Source organism: Terrapene carolina, unplaced genomic scaffold, assembly GCF_002925995.2.
Source record: "Terrapene carolina triunguis isolate 2854851 unplaced genomic scaffold, T_m_triunguis-2.0 Scaffold179, whole genome shotgun sequence".
Classification (NCBI taxonomy): domain Eukaryota; kingdom Metazoa; phylum Chordata; order Testudines; family Emydidae; genus Terrapene; species Terrapene triunguis.
In genome coordinates, this window is record NW_020664530.1 from 10,828,237 (window position 1) to 10,847,719 (window position 19,483).

Genomic DNA, 19,483 nt, shown 5'->3' on the forward strand with positions numbered 1-19,483 from the left:
TTAGCTTCCTGTAGCTAAGCCACCTCCGTCACCATTAACTTAGAGCCTCACACACAAGCATCTAGTAAAATGACATGTTGGGCAAAGTAAAAATTAAATGCAATAGACGTTCCCTTTCTCCATCTTAACACTTGGGATATACCCAAAGGGAAGCCAATGAGAATTTCAGTATCCTCCATGAACTTCCATTCACTGCAGCTTTCTTTTCGCAGCTCCGCTCCATACAAACATCCCCAGCCAGCTCCTGATTCCAGGTTTCTTTATTCCGCAGCGTGGTCACCTCGCTAATATCCCAGGTTCCCACAGACCAGATATGGAGTGCTGGAGTGAAGCTCCTCTCTATTTCACAGCTCACTGATGGATTGAGTTTAGTTTCCAAATATATATCACAATTACTCTCCAGAGGACTATTACATTTTGGTGGAAAAAATAGTTACTAACTTTCCCAGAGAAATCAATTCAGACCATTCTGTGTTGAAATTTAGCTGTTGCAGTTTTTTCTTACTCCCTGCTCAACACCACTGCTATGCTCACCCACATCGGATATTCACAGCCAACCTCTGGAACCCTCCTTACCTCCCCCGGCTTCTCTTATAGTTCATTCATTACTCCCTCCTCTTCCCAGCCTCCTCCTCTGCCCCCTTTCAGCCTTACTAATCCCACTGAAACCTTACAACTCGAAATGCAATACAATTTATATTCTGCACCTCCTGTTTTCCTGGCATCCTAAATGCCCAGCTGCCAAACACTGCTTCCCTCCTCAATCTACTACCCTTACCAACCACCCATGCTACCTACTGCCTGCTTCACTCACCAATTCCTGCTGCCTTGAAGCCTACCCACATCCCCATGCCCACTTACTCAACACCCTTTAGTGTCTCTGTTTCTTTTATACCCTGCCAACACAGTATCCATCAGCACTGTAACACTTTGTACAAACAGAAACAAAAAGAATAAAAGTAACCCCACCCCTTTTACACACACACACACACACACACACAGTTAATTTTCAAGTAAAGTGACTTGATGTGAAGAGAGTCAATAAATCTCAGTGCAATCACTTAAGGCAACTTTAACATCTAGATGAACTTGATTTAACCTGTTCTACTGCCAAAAGGCAATTGCAGACTTTCTCCTGTCTACAACAAAATTCCCCTTCCACTTTCAACTGAAATGCACAACCTTAACTCTGACTTCCGCATGATTAATGTATATTATTGATAGATTATGCCTTAACTTGAAAAGGCTGTTGTACTTATCACACTGAGACTGGAGTAAAGATTGTATGCTTGAGTGTGACTTTGAGGAATTTGATAAGTGCATTGTGTGTGGTTGTATCCTGGAAGTGAAAACATGTTTGTAGCAGAGGTGAGGAATCCCACTCTATTTGAGTGGTAGAGTGTGTATTGTGCTTAGTCATAATATTAATTGATTTGCTTGGTGATTGATTATGCTGAAAGGAAATGCATGTAAACCACATACATTGTAAATTAAGAATGATTTTTGTGTGTGTTGGTTAAACAGGTGACACTTTTTTTTATTTATAGTTTATTTTAAAGCGAGAATTCTGCTGAAAGGAAATTCATGTAAACCATATTAATTGTATGTTAGAACATAAAAATGGCCATAGTGGGTCAGACCCATGGTCCATCCAGCCCCTTATCCTGTCTTTTGGCAGTGGACAGTGCCAGATGCTTAAGAGGGAATGAACGGAAGAGGTCAACATACTGAGTGAGCCATCCCCTGTCATCGAGTCCCAGCTTCTGATAGCCAGAGGCTTAGGGGCACCTAGAACATAGGGTTACGTCCCTGACTATCTTGGCTAATATCCTGTGATGGACTTATCCTCCATGAATTTATCTAATACTTTTTTGAACCCAGTTATACTTTTGGCCTTCACAACGCATCCTGGCAATGAGTTCCACAGGTCAACTGTGCATTGTGTGAAGAAATACTTCCTTATGTTTGTTTTAAACCTGCTGCCTATTAATTTCATTGATGACCCCTGGTTCTTGTGTTATGTGAACAGATGAATAACACTTCCTTATTCACTTTCTCCACACAGTTCATGATTTTATAGACATCTATCATATCCCGCCTTGTCTCTTTTCTAATATGAACAATCCCAGTCTTTCAAATATCTCCTCATATAGAAGCTCTTCCATACTCCTAATATTTTTGTTGTCTTTCTCTGCACCTTTTCTAATTCTAATGTATCTTTTCTGAGTGGGGCAACCTGAACTGCATGCAATATTCAAGGTGTGGGAGTACCATGGATTTATACAGTGGCATGATGATATTTTCTGCCTTAACTATTCTTTTCCTAATGGTTCCTAACATCTGTCAGCTTTTTGACTGCAGTTGCACTTTGAGCAAATGTTTTCAAAGAACTATTCACAATGACTCCAAGATCTCTTTCTTGAGTGGTAACAGCTAATTAAGACCCCATTTTATATGTATAGTTGGGAATAGGTTTTCCTGTGTGCATTACTTTGCATTTATCAACACTGAATTTCATCTTGAATTCCATTTTGTTACCCAGTCACCAGTTTTGTGAGATTGCTTTTTAACTCTTCGCAGTCTGCTTTGGACTTAACTATCTTGAGTAATTTTGTATCATCTGCAAATTTTGCCACCTCACTGTTTACCCCTTTTTCCAGATCATTTATGAATATGTTGAACAGTGATGGTCCCAGTACAGATCCTTTGGGCACCCTGCTATTTACCTGTCTCCACTGGGAAAACTGACCATTTTTCCTACCCTTTGTTTTCTATCTTTTCTATCAGTTACTGATCCATGAGAGAACCTTCCCTCTTATCCCATGACTGCTTACTTTGCTTAAGAGCCTTTGATTTCATTAGGCTTTCATTAACATTTAATTTAATTTGTGTGTCATTTAACATTAGCAGAAGTATTTTATGTTGGTTGTACTGATGCTATGCATATTTTTATATTTACAATTTGTTTTTAACCAATTCTTTACCCGTTGTGACAAAGTTCCTCCTCTATCTTGGTGGGTTCTGCACTTATTGGTGGATTTTCTTGCCTCAGAGATTCACCGTGTGGGTTGGGGAACTGCCCAGAGACCTTCCCCTCTGGAAGAACCCACAGTCAGGTCAATTGGGAGGTTTGGGGGGAACCCGGGCCCACCCTCTACTCCGAGTTCCAGCCCAGGGCCCTGTGGACTGCAGCTGTCTATAGTGCCTCCTGTAACAGCTGCATGACAGCTACAACTCCCTGGGCTACTTCCCCATGGCCTCCTCCAAACACCTTCCTTAGTCTCACCACAGGACCTTCCTCCTGGTGTCTGATAACGCTTGTGCTCCTCAGTCCTCCAGCAGCACACCCTCTCACTCCCAGCTCCTCACACTCACACCACAAACTGAAGTGAGCTCATTTTTAAAGCCCAGGTGCCCTGATTAGCCTGCCTTAATTGATTCTAGCAGCTTCTTCTTAATTGGCTCCAGGTGTCCTAATTAGCCTGCCTGCCTTAACTGGTTCTAGCAGGTTCCTGATTACTCTAGTGCAGCCCCTGCTCTGGTCACTCAGGGAACAGAAAACTACTCATCCAGTGACCAGTATATTTGCCCTCTACCAGACTCCTGTACCCCACTGGTCTGGGTCTGTCACACCGTGTTAATCTTTCTAGAAATTATATAGAGTAAATATTCCCAAATCACTTGGGAATATAGTGGTCGAACTGACAGTTGAGTGAAACAAATAAATCTGACTGAATATTGTGTCAGCATCTGAACCAAACCTTTGTCATTGGTTCATTTCAAATTAAAAGCCTTACATTTTGGTGACTAGCATAATTTTATAACACTTTCTTGGAACTTTATTTTAACACACTAAAATGAGGCAATGCTATATCATAGTAGAACCCATTAGGAGACATATTTTTAGTTTACTTGAGACAGTATTATTATGTCTTGAGGTTTTACCCATACATAAATATAGCAACTCAAACTCCATACTGAGAAGAGATTCTAGACTTGAATAATTTCTACTGCTGTTTTTCTGTTTTCCCTATTCTCCCTTCCTGTTTTCCTTCTTACCTATTCTCAACCGATATGTACACTGTTCATCCAGGGTCCAAGTTACACTTGCAGGTAGTCCATCTCCTATTCAGATTTGGGGCCATTTGTAAGACTATATTTATCTACGTTGACAAAGGTTTAAAATATCTCAAAATGCTTCCCATTACTAAAGTTATTGTCCAGTTCCTCTAAAGCAGGAATTGGCAACCTTTGGTGCGCGGCCCATCAGGGAAATCCGCTGGCGGGCCTGGATGGTTTGTTTACCTGCAGCGCCACAGGTTCGGCCGATTGCAGCTCCCACTGGCCGCAGTTTGCCGTTCCAGGCCAATGGGGGCTGCGGGAAGTGGCAGCCAGCACATCCCTCGGCCCACGCCGCTTCCAGCAGCCCCCATTGGCCTGGAACGGTGAACCGCGGCCAGTGGGAGCTGCGATCTGCCGAAACTGCGGCGCGGCAGGTAAACAAACCGTCCAGGCCCGCCAGCGGATTTCCCTGATGGGCCACATGCCAAAGGTTGCCGATTCCTGCTTTAGAGGAACTGGACAATAACTTTAGTAGTGGGAAGCATTTTGAGATATTTTAAATCTTTGTCAACGTAGATAAATATAGTCTTATTGCTTCTGGTAAATTTCTGAATAATGCCAAAAAGGCATTGTTACTTGGAAAGAGTGAGCTTAGAGGTGAGCTAGAAACTTAGTTCCAGATATGGCTTGCAGGAACTACATGCTTTAGTAGATGTGGCTGCTAAAACCTAATTTCAGTTGACTCCTGCCAAATAAGTCAATTACTCTAAATTGTGAATGGATTACATTTCTGCGCTCTCCCCAGCATCCCCCATTATATTTTATGTTTTTCAAAAAATTGCACAGAAGCATTTTTATGTTCGATACAGCTGGCCAATCCCCTAGGAACAATATTTTGAATATCTTCCTTCATTCTGGGTCCATCTGGACAGATTTCTCATAGTGAAATACCCATACCCATTTTTCAAGTGCTGGGTGCACATCAAGTCTGTGCACAAATAATATCGGCAAGCAAGCTGATTAAATTACCAAACAACTAATCCATTTGTTATGGCAGAGCTGGAGTGAAAATGTGTTACCAAACTAGTTACACTTTACCATTTAAAAAATTAGGTTGATGAGGAAAATTTTCATCTTTCTTTCTAATACACTTGTGGATTTCTTAGAGTGAAAGGAGAGGTTTGAATTTAAAAATCTCATGAATATTCCAGTGCTGAGTAGAAACAGTTACAATACTGGAGGATCCTGGTATTTATTAAGTAATAAAGTCACAATGTGTTTATTAGAAGTCATAAAACATGCAGTTAATGTCATGCAATAATGCCATTTTTATACCTATTATCTTGAACAATCAAAATATTTTTGCATTTGACAAACCTGTTGTTGTCACTGAGTGTGTAGGCATATATGTATAATATATTTATCTCAATATATTCCCAATTAAGAGTTAAGGTTGAAAGCAGCTTTCTGTGAGTCCAGCTAGCACACCCTGAAAAGGTCCATTTTCATTACAAATATTATATATCTTTAAAAATTCCCAAACATTAAAAGTCTGGGAATGAGCCCTATCTATTTATATTTATACATATTAAACACCAAACTTTACATTAAAAGAACATGATTAAGTTGCAAACTCAAGCACAAGAAAGTTAGGAAATGCCAGAACGAACGTTGCCTGAGCACTGAATGAGGCACAGGTCCTGTTAAAGACTTTAGCATAATGCATTTGCAGAGAGGGCCCTATTAAGGTTGCATAGGCACTCTTCTTTCTGACATTCCCTGACTGTGGTGTGCTTGGCCTTCCAACCTTAATTATGTTGTTTTAATATTTTTCGTGTGTAATAACCTAGGTTTAAGTTTTTTAAAAAAAAAACTTAAACTGAAGAAAACAGAAATTCCATCATCTGCCATCAGATTGATATCCACATTAGGTCATCAGTAGGTTTGGAACCTTTAAATCCACTGTACAGACTACTACCATGTGAGCTAATGAAATAATTGATAGCAGTGGTAGGCTGCCATCCTCTGTGTAGACTATGTAGCACTAGAGGGGATGGGACACTTTGCCAGTGGGTGTCATAGACATTTGCTGACAGCTGAGGAATCATGAAGCTCAGGAATCTTGGTTTCCATTCCAGGTTCTGTGCTCTAGTGGGCACAGACTCTTGTATTCATTCTCCCCACCCATGACCTCTTTTCCATCTGATATAATCTGTCCCTGTCCCAGTTCTAGCTCTTCCCTGCCCCTGAATCCTCATCCCAGTCCCATTCTCCTTCCCTCTCCAGTTCCAACTTCCACTCCTCAGGCTTCTTGTCTTAGCCCTGGTCTTCTTGCCCAGACAAGTCCTAATCAGATTCCTCCAGACAACACTTACCCAAACAATCACAGTCCCCTCTTCTCATCTGATCGGTCTCATTCTACCCTCAGTCATGTCCCCCAGCCCATATTCCCATTCCCTCTTGCTTCCAAAAGCTCCTTATCTAATTTGTGCTTCCCTTGCCTAGCTCCTTCTTCCAAGATTACCTGTACTCCCCCCTCACTGTGGCTCCTCTTCATATCTGTTTCCCTCACTTCAGTCCACTGCCCCACTGGGTCTCATATCCCAATCTGCCCCTGCCTCCTCATCCAAACAGTCTTCCCTGACCTACTGGCTTCCAGTCATCCCTCCACCTATTTTGCTCCCCAGGTCCCAGTCCAGTCTCCTTCCCCAGCCACTCCCAATTTCCCTCTGCCATCCTCCAGTCCTGTCTCCACACCTGCAAGTTCCTTCTCCCAATCTACTCTTGTACCTTCTGCATTCAAATCGGGCAGCTTCCTCCTCCACACTGCTTGAGGCCACAGGAGTGAGACTCCTGTTCAGGTGACCAGACCTGCATAGCCCATGGCAGCACAAATTTGCAATCACAGCGAATGTTCTGCTCAGCTCAGGGCTGGAAAATGTCCAACACGGACAGACTCTTTGGGGTATTTAATTGCTAACATCTAAGTTTCTACTGAGTATATGCACACTGCAGTTTTTCATAGGCTTATAACTGGGACAGATTGGGTCGATCTTCATGGGGAGAGCAAAAAGTACACCCAGACACAAAGGACACCTCCTGACAAATTTCAAGTCCCTGCTACAAAGCTGAGGCACTAGAACTTTTCCAGCGTTTCTAGAAAAGGTTGCCAGACTCTCTCAACCTGAGTAAAACAACATCTTTTGGGTTAGCCTTATTCTTGACATTAGCCATTTTAGCTGAAATTTCCCCAAAACAAGATCTTATACTGAGCTGTATCAGGCAACCTCAGCAGGTCGTGCCTCTAGCCCGGTCTGTAATATATAGAGTCTGAACCACCATTTCATTACTCCACCAGTGGAAGACCAGAGTATCTCAGTGGTGAATCAAGCCCAGGTGATGGGTGTGGGTGTACGTACACACACATGCATGTGCACGTGTGCGCACACACACACACAATGTATGTATACATGTGTATGTGAATATAGTTATCGAGATTTTGATATACAGTATGCGTCCCTTTATCTAAAACCCTATTATCCAAACCTCCGCGTTATCCAAATCCCTTCATCGTTCCCCATGCAGAGTCCTGGTCTGGAGTCTCTGCTCTGCCCTTTACCTTACCCTGCAAGGATTGGGTGTCACCAGCCATGCAGCAGCACAGGGAGCCCTCTGCAGCCCTGCTCTCATGGGAGTGAGTGAGCAGGGCAAGGCAGAGACCCCCAGCCAGGACTGCAAGGAGGAGAAAGAAGAGGGGGACGAGCCCCCAGCATCAGGGGAGGCCATCCCTCTACTGAATGGCTTCTGCCATCTTGATTATCTGAAATCCCAATAATCGGAATAAGATCCATGCCCACCCTGCTATTTGGATAATTAAGAGTATACTGTGTATATAAAATAATCAAGATTTTAAAAATAGGTGCCTGCATTTAGGATCTTAAGCCCATAAGTGTCAAGTGCTCATCATCTCCTGTTGGCTGTGGTGGGAGATGATGGGAGTCAAGCATTTTAAAAAACCATGCCACTTAGGGACCTAAATAAGGATTTATGAGGCTAGGTTTTGAAAAATCTGGGCTCTGAGTGTGTATACGTGGGCATGTCTTATGAAATATATGTCCAATACACAATATATGGCCCATATCTATGTATTATGTGTCAATCTGTCTGTTTTTACATTCCTGTTGTTACTTAAGAAAACAGAATTACAAAGAAAAATAATTGATGAATAGCTTATGAGAAGGAAATTGTATATGTTTTTTAAAAAATGTTATATAATCTACTCATGATTGTGTATTTGTTCAGCAACACTGAGGTTGTTCCACTTTGAATAAACATATAAGGAAATGGCATGTAGCAGTTGGTACCAATTTTGAATTTATTAGCAAGATTTTTTTAAAGAAAGCAGAGGTTTCATCAGATCAGTTTTAATTTTTAATAGATAAATTTAACTCCATTTTCCCCTCTTTTCTAATACATTTGTATTTGTTAGTAAATTTTATTACATAAGAACAGCCATGCTGGGCCAGAGCAATGATCCCTCTAGCCCTGTATCCTGTCATCTGGCAGTGGCCAATGCCAGATGCCTCAGAGGGAATGAACAGAACACAGCAATTATTCAGTGATCCACCCCCTGTCATCCAGTCGCAGCTTCAGGCAGTCAAAGGTTTAGGAACACCGCGTACGGGGTTTTGTCCCTGAGCATCCTGGCTAATAGTCAGTGATGGACCTTTCCTCCATGAAATTATCTAGTTATTTTTGAACCCAGTTATACTTTTTGCCTTCAACATCCCTTGGCAATGAGTTCCACAGGTTTACTGTGCATTCTGTGAAGAGTCACATAGAGGGCCTAATCCTTTGTTTATGTGAGTAGTGATAATTGAAGTCAGTGGGCCAATTTGCACCCATGATGACTATTCATTTCAGGGAAGAAAAAATTGCATCCAGTGTATGGAAAGGAAAGTGAAGTGAAGTAAATAGCTAAGCATTCCCATGGTGAGTTGTTTCATATCCTTGAAGAATGGCCGACGTTCTGAAGGATGTGGCTTATGCTCTACCTTCTAGACATTAAATTCCAATAATGCTTTGATTTTATTGCCTGATATAATGTCATTCTTTGAGTAATCTGTTGATATTATATGAAGTAACAGAAGAGATCAATCAAGCTAGTTTTATACTAAAAGATAAAATGTGCACATTATTTTTTCACAAGCAAATTTTCAGACAGTGCTAATTTAATGATGCGTATTTCCAGGCAGAGACAACAGAACTAGAAAGAACAACATAAGGGAAATGTGTCTTTTGAATAGTGAGATATATCTAGTTGATTAGCTGCTCTGGCTAGTCATCAGGAATTAAGATACAGGCCCAGATTCTCTGCTTCACTGAAATTACATTTAGCAAACTTGATGGGAGGGGTGGCATGGGAATTCAGGGAGCTCCTTGCTGTAGCTTTCTGATACTCTGCCAATTCTTGGTGCAGGTTACAGGAGCACCTACAAACTTCTGTAAGTTGGTGACCACTATCAGCTAGCACATCTGCCTACTGAGTGTAGCAGGAAGATGTTGGTATCCAGCCACTTTACTTCTACTCGCTCCAGGCCCCTGCACTGGGCTTTTGAGAAGGTGGCGTAAGAGATGGTTTTAATGGCTTTGCACCCACTGGAGAATCCTCGGTTAGAGGAGACAGCCTCCATTCCCTTTACACTGCCTGTGTGGCACAAAGGGAACAGAGCAGGGCAGGGAACCAGCTCCATAATATAGTTGGTATTTACAACATAAGGGTCCAATCATGCAGACACTCAATGAGTAACTTTACTTCCATGAGCAGTTCCATTGGGTTTGGTCAGAGTCCAAATTGAACAAATAGCCTGGTTGGAAAAGAGCGAGATTAAAAACAAATGAAGGCAGCATTAAATTGATGTGCTTATAGCAATGGAAAACACCTTTGCTGAGCAGCGCCAAAGATAGGGCAACAGATGGCTGCTGAACAGGTGCACTGGTTCAACTGACACTGCTTTAATGATTATGTTTTCCTCCTCAGGTTTTGAACTGTTGGGTACTAAAGGTTTGATCCTAGCACTGCTAATCAAATCAGAATGTGGTGGTCTGAGTAATTCCACTTTGGGTTTCTGCATTAATTTTATTAGTTGGGTCAGAGAGGAAAACATTTAGAGGAAAAAATGGTCAATTCAATTTCCATTGCCTCAGTTGGCTACAGAAAGCAACCTGCTGGATGATTACAGAAAGAGGGGAGATGATGTGGATGATTAGTGTTACCCTGTACAGAAACTTCTGCAGTAAAATAAAATATGAATTCAAGATATAGGAGATGCATAATTTGACTAGTCAGAAACATTTCCCATTTTTGAAAGCTTTTTATTTGTACCCAGGTTGGTATTTATGCCATTCAGGATTAAGAATTACATTAAGCCACAGAGATTGCTGTCTGTGCTAATCAGAATTTTTATTTATTTTAATTGGAAACTTCACTGCATGCAACATTTTCATTTTATAAGACTGCTGAACATCTCCATAAAACAGCATTTTTCTGACTGTAATTCCACAGGACCTCTGTATACAGACACCAGAAGACTGATCAGAATCAATGATCTCTAGTAAAAGGTTACCTTAGCTTGGCTTTCATCTACATTGAACACCCTTGTTAACACTATCCATCTTTGTTGCATTTTCTTTGTCATTTCTGCAGGGATGATGTTATGCATTTAAAAGATTTAATTAAAAGTCTAGTATATGTTAGTAAATCACTGCAAGGGAAACCAGCCAGCCACTGCTCTGGATTCCACAGTGTTCTGCATCCCTCTCCTGTGATCATGTTATTCATGTGTTACTTCATGCTACTCAAAGAATGTTTGGAAATCAACAGCACAGATTGGGTAGTGTCGCATTTGAACAAAACTAAATAACGGCATGTTACCTTTTCCTACACCATTTAAATGTTTGGGTCCAAATGCAATGGAAAAAAATAAAACAAAACATATGCAGTGTTGGGGTGCTGTGTATATCTTTTTAAACAAGTCATTGCACTCATATTTTAGGGTGCTGCAACACAGCTGTGCTATGCAGTCTCTGTACCAAACCTTCCTACAATAAGATTCTTCAGTCTAATAAGATACATGAAAATAATACTTTGCTCTATGGATCTAAACTTTTGAAATAATTGGCTAGGTCTTCACCTGGTGTTAAATGTCAGGTAGTCGCAGGTACATGGCTTTACACCAGCTAAGGATCTGGCCCAATGCAAATCTCACAGCCATTATTATAATCCACATGTTTTATAAAGTAAATGGGTCAAAGGAATGCAGACAGTCTGTGATGAAACTGGGAAAACACCTCCTGAATCCAAGGCTTGTGCTTTAGAATCTTATCTTTACTACTTTTCTTTCTCAGACTATTGAGGAGAGGTTGAGCTGAGGGTTTGGGGTGATTATCTATGGGCAGGCCTTTTCTTTTTGTACCTTTGGGCGTGTTCAATCTGTGCAATGTGTACCTATAGACATATTATTTTTATAAACTTGAAGAAGGAAATGTATAATGTACAGTACAGTTTACTCCAGATTATCTGACTGGTATGGGGAACATGGGTTTTGGATAATCAAGAGGGCTGGAGCCATTCAGCAGTGGGGAGGCCTGCCCCACAGACAAGAGCTTGTCCTTCTCCTTGCAGCCTGGGCTAGGTTTCTCTGCTCTGCCCTGCTCACTCATTCCTGTGACAGTGGAACTGCAAAGGGCTCCCCACATGCTATGGGGCCAGTGACACCCAATCCCTGCTGACACAAGGTGCAGCAGTACAAGGAGCCCTCTGCAGCTATGCTGTCATGGCCAAGCTCACTCATTCCCATGACAGTGGGGCTGCAGAGGGCTCTCAGCACTGCCACAGGAACCATTCAGCAGCGGAGTGGCCTCCCCCGTATCAGGGCCTTCCCCCCCACACTCTGCTCTATTAGCTGAACCTCCACATTATTCAAATCCCTTCCTTGTCCCCTAGCATGAGATATGCACCCTCTGCAGCATGGCTCATGCTGGGGGGTGAGGAAGGGATTTGGATAATGTGGAAGATTGGATAATAAGGTTTCAGGTGAATGGGAGTATACTGTATACCATTCCATCTACCACTGTTTTGATGATGATGATAATTTGCTCTATATATGTTAAATCCAAGAACTCAGTATGTGTCGTAAGTTGTGTACTGGAAAATGGCTATTTCTGCAGGGACATTGTGAACTAAGGAATCCTTCCCACCACCAGGCCTCAGAAGAGCCAGCCATTTGGCTAATATAGCCTTTTAATTATTTCTCTACCATTTGTTAGACTTCTTGTTAGCCGCAGAAATTCCACTAGCATTGTGCAGTAGTGGGTGACATAGTCTGGAAATGCATTGGTCACTTGATAAATGTGCCATATACTTCAGACCCTTTATGAACATTCCAGAAACACTTAAAATTTTACAACATATGAAAGGAGTGTTCTGATTCCTAATTCAACAGTGAATAACAAACCTTCCATGTAGCACTCTGTAGCCATGGTGCTATAGCAGAGTTTGTCTGAAATACTCAACTCTGTTAACAAGCCTTGATCTTAATGAGAGAAAGTGGATTCAGCTGACTCACTTAGACAGGTGACAACTTATTACTTCATCCAGATGTAAGTGAAGCAGGTGGGAGTGGTTTGCTTGTAAGAGAGGATTTAGGGTATAAGCTGAACAATACTGGGAAAGGAACCCAAGGAACAGAAAAGCAGGGGAGAAAGTTTATATTGAATGATATTATATTGTGTGTGGTGTGTTATTTTATAGCCAAATCCTAGGAAAGAAGGGTGAGATTTTGAATCTAGATGGTGTGTGGACTTTGTTTTAGAGCAGGAAAAGCACTCACACGTACACCGGTAGTTGAAAATGACCATGAGCAAATGTATGATGCTATAGAGGTGACTTTCATCACTTATAATATGTCTATTTTATGTATAAAATTAGCAGTCAGCACTATATGCTAGAAAGAATATATTTAATAAAAATAATGCTTTAGTTAGATTTTCAAATCTTGACTTATCTACATATTATGAAATGTGTCCAGAGAGAGGAAAATAAATTCTCTACATTATTCCATGAGATTAATAGTGTTAACAAGTAGTTAAAGAAGGAAACTAGGAATCAGGAGACTTGGGTTGTGTTCCTAAATGTTGCTGATTTGTAGTATGAACATTGACAAATCACTTAACAACTCTATGCCTTACTTTCTACTTCTGTAAAATACAGATAATACCCATGTTTGTAAAACATTTGAGCTCCTCCATGGCAAGGTTTCACTAAATGCAATGTATTATGATCACCCACAGTTTAAATACTTTCTCTCTCCCACTAGGAAAAATAGACCTCCTACTCTTCCTTTTCTGTATTTGGTTCTGGTAACAAATGCCATCCTCCACTGACTGTTCAAAGCTGTAGTCATTAAGACATGTCCTCCTTTACAAATAACAGTTTTGTGGCACTATGCGTATCAATGACATTGTCTATTCTTTGTGGTTATCAGTGTGCTTGATGATAATATAATATTAAAATCCCAATGATGGTAATAAAATAGGCATCCATGCTGCTACTTGATAACATTGTGTGGCAATCAATTTAGCTGAGCATTTGTCTCATCTTTATGGAAAAGAACATGTATAACTGTCTCTGCTCAATGCTTTCAGGTTTGGAGATGGCTATTCAGTCAAGGTTTGGCTTAACAAAGAAACAAGTAACCATGGTGCTATTTTGGACTATCTGCAGCTACATTTTCCAGGAACACAGTTTAAGGTATGGCTGAAATTCTCTATTCATAGCAGTTGCCAAGGATAAGTTCTTGAGACCATTAACAAAAGGTAAATTTGAATAAACTAGCTGGTTTCTCAGTCTTTCCTGATCAATATGTCTACTCGTTTTAATTGATGTGTAACTGTTAAATTGTCACCCACACTATGGTGCAGATGAACCCCAGATGCAGAGTAGGGCCATTTTGGCAGCATAAGCAAATGTGATTGGTTCATGAGCTGCAATTCCCTTTTCTTATTTTTGGTATTTACAGTCAAGTTTTCCAGTATATGCACACAGGGTCTGATCCTATGTCCACTGAAGGGGGGAAGGGATAAGTCAGTGGTTTGAGCATTGGCCTGCTAAATCTAGGGTTGTGAGTTCAATCCTTGAGGGGGCCATTTAGGGATTGTGGGCAAAAATCTGTCTGGGGATTGGTCTTGCTTTGAGCAGGGGGTTGGACTAGATGACCTCCTGAGGTCCCTTCCAACCCTGATATTCTATGATTCTATGAATGGAAGTAATTTCAGAGTTAATACATCAGCAACACCATATTTTTCTTTGTCCTCACCCAATCAATCCAGTACCTAGAAAATGGCAGGCAGGTGATCTCACTGCATTAGGAAGTCAACATTTACCCCACAGCTACCACACAGTGACATCTAATATGCCTCAGATGCCTTCTATTTTAAGCATAAGGAAATGCTGTAGTATTTCAGATATCATTGTGTGGTAACTCTTGATTGTTGGATGGCAATTACTATGTATACATGTCATCACAAGAAAAACTCTCAAATATATATTTAATAGTTGACTGAAATGTTTTGCTACAACTTTGTTCTCCTTTCCCAGCAGGTTGCCTTTTTTTTGAACTCAGAATTAAAATAGGAGAATTCTTCTGAGGCTGAACTAATGCAAGGAAATGGGCATCCCCACCAAGAGATCCACTTATATAATATTTTAGACATTTTTAGACATTTCTCTCAAGAGATTTTAACTCCTCCTTTCATTTGTCTTTCTTTTCTTTAGTCCATCCGTTCAGATAAACAGGTGCAATATCTTACTCTTATGAGGTGTACAAGCCCATAGATGTACTGAGATTTTCATTTTCACGGGCACTTGGCTATTTGGTTATATAATATTGCTGATGTAGAAATCACACATTTTTGCTCCTAGCTGTGTTCATAATAGCCTCTAATGGTAACCCTAGAGCAGTTGGTTTGTGTGTGTTTATATAACATAGATGCGGTACCCACTAGTTAATAAAAGTAAACTTTATTCTATTTTCTCAAAACTTGCCAATGTCTGCAGTAAAATGGCTGTAGTCCAGTGCTTTGAAACACCTCTGTTTTCCAAGGTCACAGAGGAAAAGTCAATTGGTGTGTTCCCTGTATCCATAAAAGTGTCCTGGATTTGCATATATTGTATGATATGAACACATCATAAAAGGGTAACGCTTTCAAACATACCACAGCCATCTGTCGCATCCCCAAAATGTGTTCAGGCATAAATATCAAGATTAAAATATATATTTTCACATGCAAAATGGATTCTTTGTAGGTGTAATTTAGAACCCTATCTCTGAAAATGTGTCCTATAAAAGTAGATGGTCCCAAGCTGTAGAATTTTGGTCTGGGTATAGGTTTCTAGCACCCTGAGTTTCAGAGTAGGGTTCTGATTTGAGAGTTTGGTTTGGCCATTGTAGATACAAGCTGTGATATGCTGATTTCAGTGTGGTTTCTGAAATGTTTCCCATTCCCCAAAGTGTCTGAATCAATGGGTTTGGTTTGAAGCCATCTCTAACTTTAAAATTGATAAGAAAAATACATCTCTGCAGCCGCAAACAGCCAGCTATCTTTCAATTCCATTGTGATAGCTTTGTGGAAACTGAAAGATCTTTTCTGAACCACACCGCGTTGTGCCTTTTACAATGTTACAATCAAAATCTAGTATATTCTTACAAAATCATATTTTTCAGCTGAGGCTCATATTGAAACCAGGTCTGTTGAAAATAAATATAATTTTATCAGAATATTCACTAGTATTTATTTATGTTTGTTTGAAGGAACAGCGCCTTAATCTGCAGGAGTATCGTGTACCATACAGATGGGGCTGCTTACCAGAGCTCTTCAAAGTTTTAGAGAACCACAAAGTTTTGTTGCAAATCAAACATTATTCCATTAGCGAAACCACTTTAGAGCAGGTATGTTCCTCCTCTGTGTTGCCTCTCTTTTTCTGAATATGCTGTGCCACTTTAATTATGTATGCAGTAGAATATTGCAGTATATAGTTTATTTAGAGCTGCCCTAAGCTGTCATAAGACACAATAACCTTATACCTAAAGCATTTTCTCCTTTAGTGTAAGTGGTTGGGATCTTTCCTTTCGAAGCAAATGTTATGCAGTTTTCTTGCATTTGCAATCTATGTACCACTGCAACAGGCACATTAGAAATGCACAGATAGAAGGGATCCCTGCTTATGCCTATGAAATCCTGGATTTACACCATGTATAATATAGTGATGATCATGAAATTCCTGGGTGCCAGTGTTGTGTTACAGCATCTAGGGATATAACTTCTCATGTATATTCTGAAAATGCTGAGAAGCCGAGCTGGTCAGAACATTAATTATGTATAATATTTGCTGTGAGATTAGCTCTTTTTTCCAAGTGCAAATCATTCATGAACAGACTTTGATTTGTATTAATCTATCAGCTCCTGCTGCTTTAATTATTCAATGAACAATTTATGCAAACAAATAGCCTATGGGTTATTCCTCGACTGTTCACTCAAGCTTATTTGTTCTTCATTATTTATGGTGAGTGATTGCTCACCTCAGTCACATGGTATTTTATTTGCACCCTAACTGAATAAGTGAAAGTTTTAAACAGGATAATAGTGACTACTGAATAACAAATATACTTACTCTTGAATGAATTCCTTTGCTTGCATGTTAATATTGTTATGGGAATGAAGAACTGTCATCCCTCAAATATCCGAGTGATCAAAAAACCCTTTCATGTGAATGTAGGTGAAAAGGAAACAACCAGGGGACCCAACTGAATAGAACAGGGATTTGGAATTCAAATGGAGGTTTGCCCACATCAATTCAGTGTTCAGAAGGTTACTCAACATAAATTTTAGCTTTAAATATCTGGGTGTAGATCCTGCACGACTGAAGTCAATGGGAGTTTTGCCATTCAAGTCAATGGAAGCAGGATCGGGCCCCTCCCTAATTTTTTTTAAAATATTGATTTATTTATTCAATACAAGCAAAATCCAGTGTTCCCAAGGAATGTGGATAACCATATAAAATTTGAACTTATTTTATTGAACATGGACTTTTACTGTTTTGCTTTAGAAAGCATCTTAATAAAAGTGGCCTGAAAAAGTCCCAAAAGGAGACAAAGTTCTAGCTCATGTATTGCTATCCCATAAGCCTTCATATGTTGTGTCTTGCAGGTATTTATTAATTTTGCTACTCAACAGCAGGAAACGCCGTCTTCTGCACAAGAATCTGCCACCAATCATCACCACCATCTGCCAGTCTAGGCTCAGTGCAGGTCACTGTCCAGCAATATGTTTTACAGACAATAAAACTTTTCACCTGGTTACTGCCAAACTGAAAGGGAGGGGGAAGTTCGCAATTTATAGACCAAAAAACAGAGCTACCAGTTCTTAGTAGACAGAGTGGTTATTAGATATATATACACACACAAAAGCCAAAAAATGTACTGTACTTTACTGAACTGGAATTTTATAATGAAACATTTGGCCTAATTAATGAAATCTGTAACACAGTAAAAGGGCTGATCTTATAAAGAGTGACATTTCAGAAGTTGGGGGGGGTTGTGTTTTTTTGGGGGGGCGGCGGAGGGGAGAGGTGGCTCTCTATTCATTTGATCACAGTCACATTAAATAGTCATAATTATTACATGACAAGGGAAGCAAAACCCAATGGATATTAGGAACAGCCGTGCTATCATATAATATTTGTATTTAATAGCTCAAATGAGAGCACTTTGACTTCTGCATTAATTCAGTTCTGTGTTATGACAAGCTAAATTAGCCTTTTTTTATTGTATAAAAGAAGCACTATATTCCATAAGGGCTTTTGTCAAAGGGGGTATTAGTGCAGTTATATTAAGTACATTTAACAAGGTTTCATAAATCATACTTGACAATGAGTTCTCCCTAACACCTGTAGGTTATTTCTTTAGAGATTCTAGAGCATCGTTAATAATAATCTATTTTGTTAGCTTTTTTATGTTATTTTTTTAATGTTCTAAGAGAAGGTCAAAATGGATTGTAGCCAAGGACATATTGGAAGTAAACGAGATAAGTGTACAGGCATTGATCAATAACCTTTTCAGGCTATTTATCCCAATTTCAGATTCTTCACACAGGGCTGTGTCACAGCCTTCAATAGTGTCATCAGCCTGTAAATGTGAGACAGAAATTAACATTTAATGAAAAAATCTCAGCCTCTTTCATCCATCCTCATATTTCTGTGGCTATTCTGTGGCTAGAGAAAGATTAGAACTTCTTGGAGCGGGGGGAAGAGGAGAAGCTCTTAGCTTATTTTTATAAACAAGCTCTCTGGGAACCCTGTGCACAGTAGTTGCTATCACTTTCATTGGGCTCTATTATCTGATTGTTGAAATTTTGGAACACTGTGATTTAGTTGAAAGGTATTTCTGTGATATAATTTCTGTGAAAATCAAATTGTACACTTTGAGATAAAGTGAGATAAATCAGAGGCTATCTGTGTTCCTGTGTCCCTGCTTTAATGCCATGCTGTAGCAGGATGTAATTTTAAAGTGTTATGCTTGTGCCTTAGGCTTTTCAAGCCAACCCAGAAGGGTTTTTGATTTTCACATTGACAGGTGTATTTTTGGACCATGATGCTTTTGAACGAATTTAGAACTCAGGGTTCCCACTTTGAAAACTTATTCTTGCTCTTTTGAAAATGTTAAATCCTGAAAACTTAATTAAATGTCACTTTTCTGAGTAAAGTGTGGAATATTGTATTAATGTAGTGGGTAAATAAAGTAAATAAGATTTATTTCAGACTGATGGTTGAATGCAATTCTGTTAACTGTATTTCTCTTCTTTGAATCTCTTCATCTGTCTCTCTCGGGACCCAATTTAATTGAAGCAAGTAGCAAACAATGTCTCTCTCCCAATTCTTTATGGTTGAAGAAGGTCAAAATCTAATTGAGTTCCAGTGTACTGGGTTCTGTCTCAGAGGACATTTTCCCAGTCTTTGAAATGCTGCACTCTGGAAGTTTGCAAGGCTCAAGTCTAGTCTTTGAAGATTTTTTTTTTAATTAAAGAAAAAAAAATCTGTTCCACAAAAAGGTCAATTCATATGTTAATGTTGACAGAGTCACTGAATTTATGAATCACACAGAAATGTTATGCATGTTATCACCTTTGGATTTTGAATCAAAGACAAGAGAGGATTTTAAACCAGAAATACACCACCTCTTATGAGATTTCTGGTAGGTATTTCCATGGCCAATTTCTCTGTGTCAGATAGTGTGCCTCTTGCTTTGAAGGATGAAATGAGAACTGAACTCAGAATTTAAAACAAAGGAATGGCTGAAATGCTAAA

At 39.9% G+C, this 19,483-nt stretch overlaps 1 protein-coding gene across 1 annotated transcript in view; it reads left to right on the top strand.

Annotated features, from left to right (window-relative positions):
- LOC112117073 (ATP-binding cassette sub-family A member 13) overlaps positions 1 to 17,418 on the top strand; it is a 288,528-nt gene extending 271,110 nt beyond the window's left edge. The window contains exons 60-62 of the mRNA XM_026654040.1: positions 13,768 to 13,873; positions 15,933 to 16,070; positions 17,329 to 17,418. Of these exons, the coding sequence (XP_026509825.1) occupies positions 13,768 to 13,873; positions 15,933 to 16,070; positions 17,329 to 17,418 (334 nt within the window). The remainder of the gene's footprint in view (positions 1 to 13,767; positions 13,874 to 15,932; positions 16,071 to 17,328) is intronic.
- The last annotated feature ends 2,065 nt before the right edge of the window (positions 17,419 to 19,483 follow it).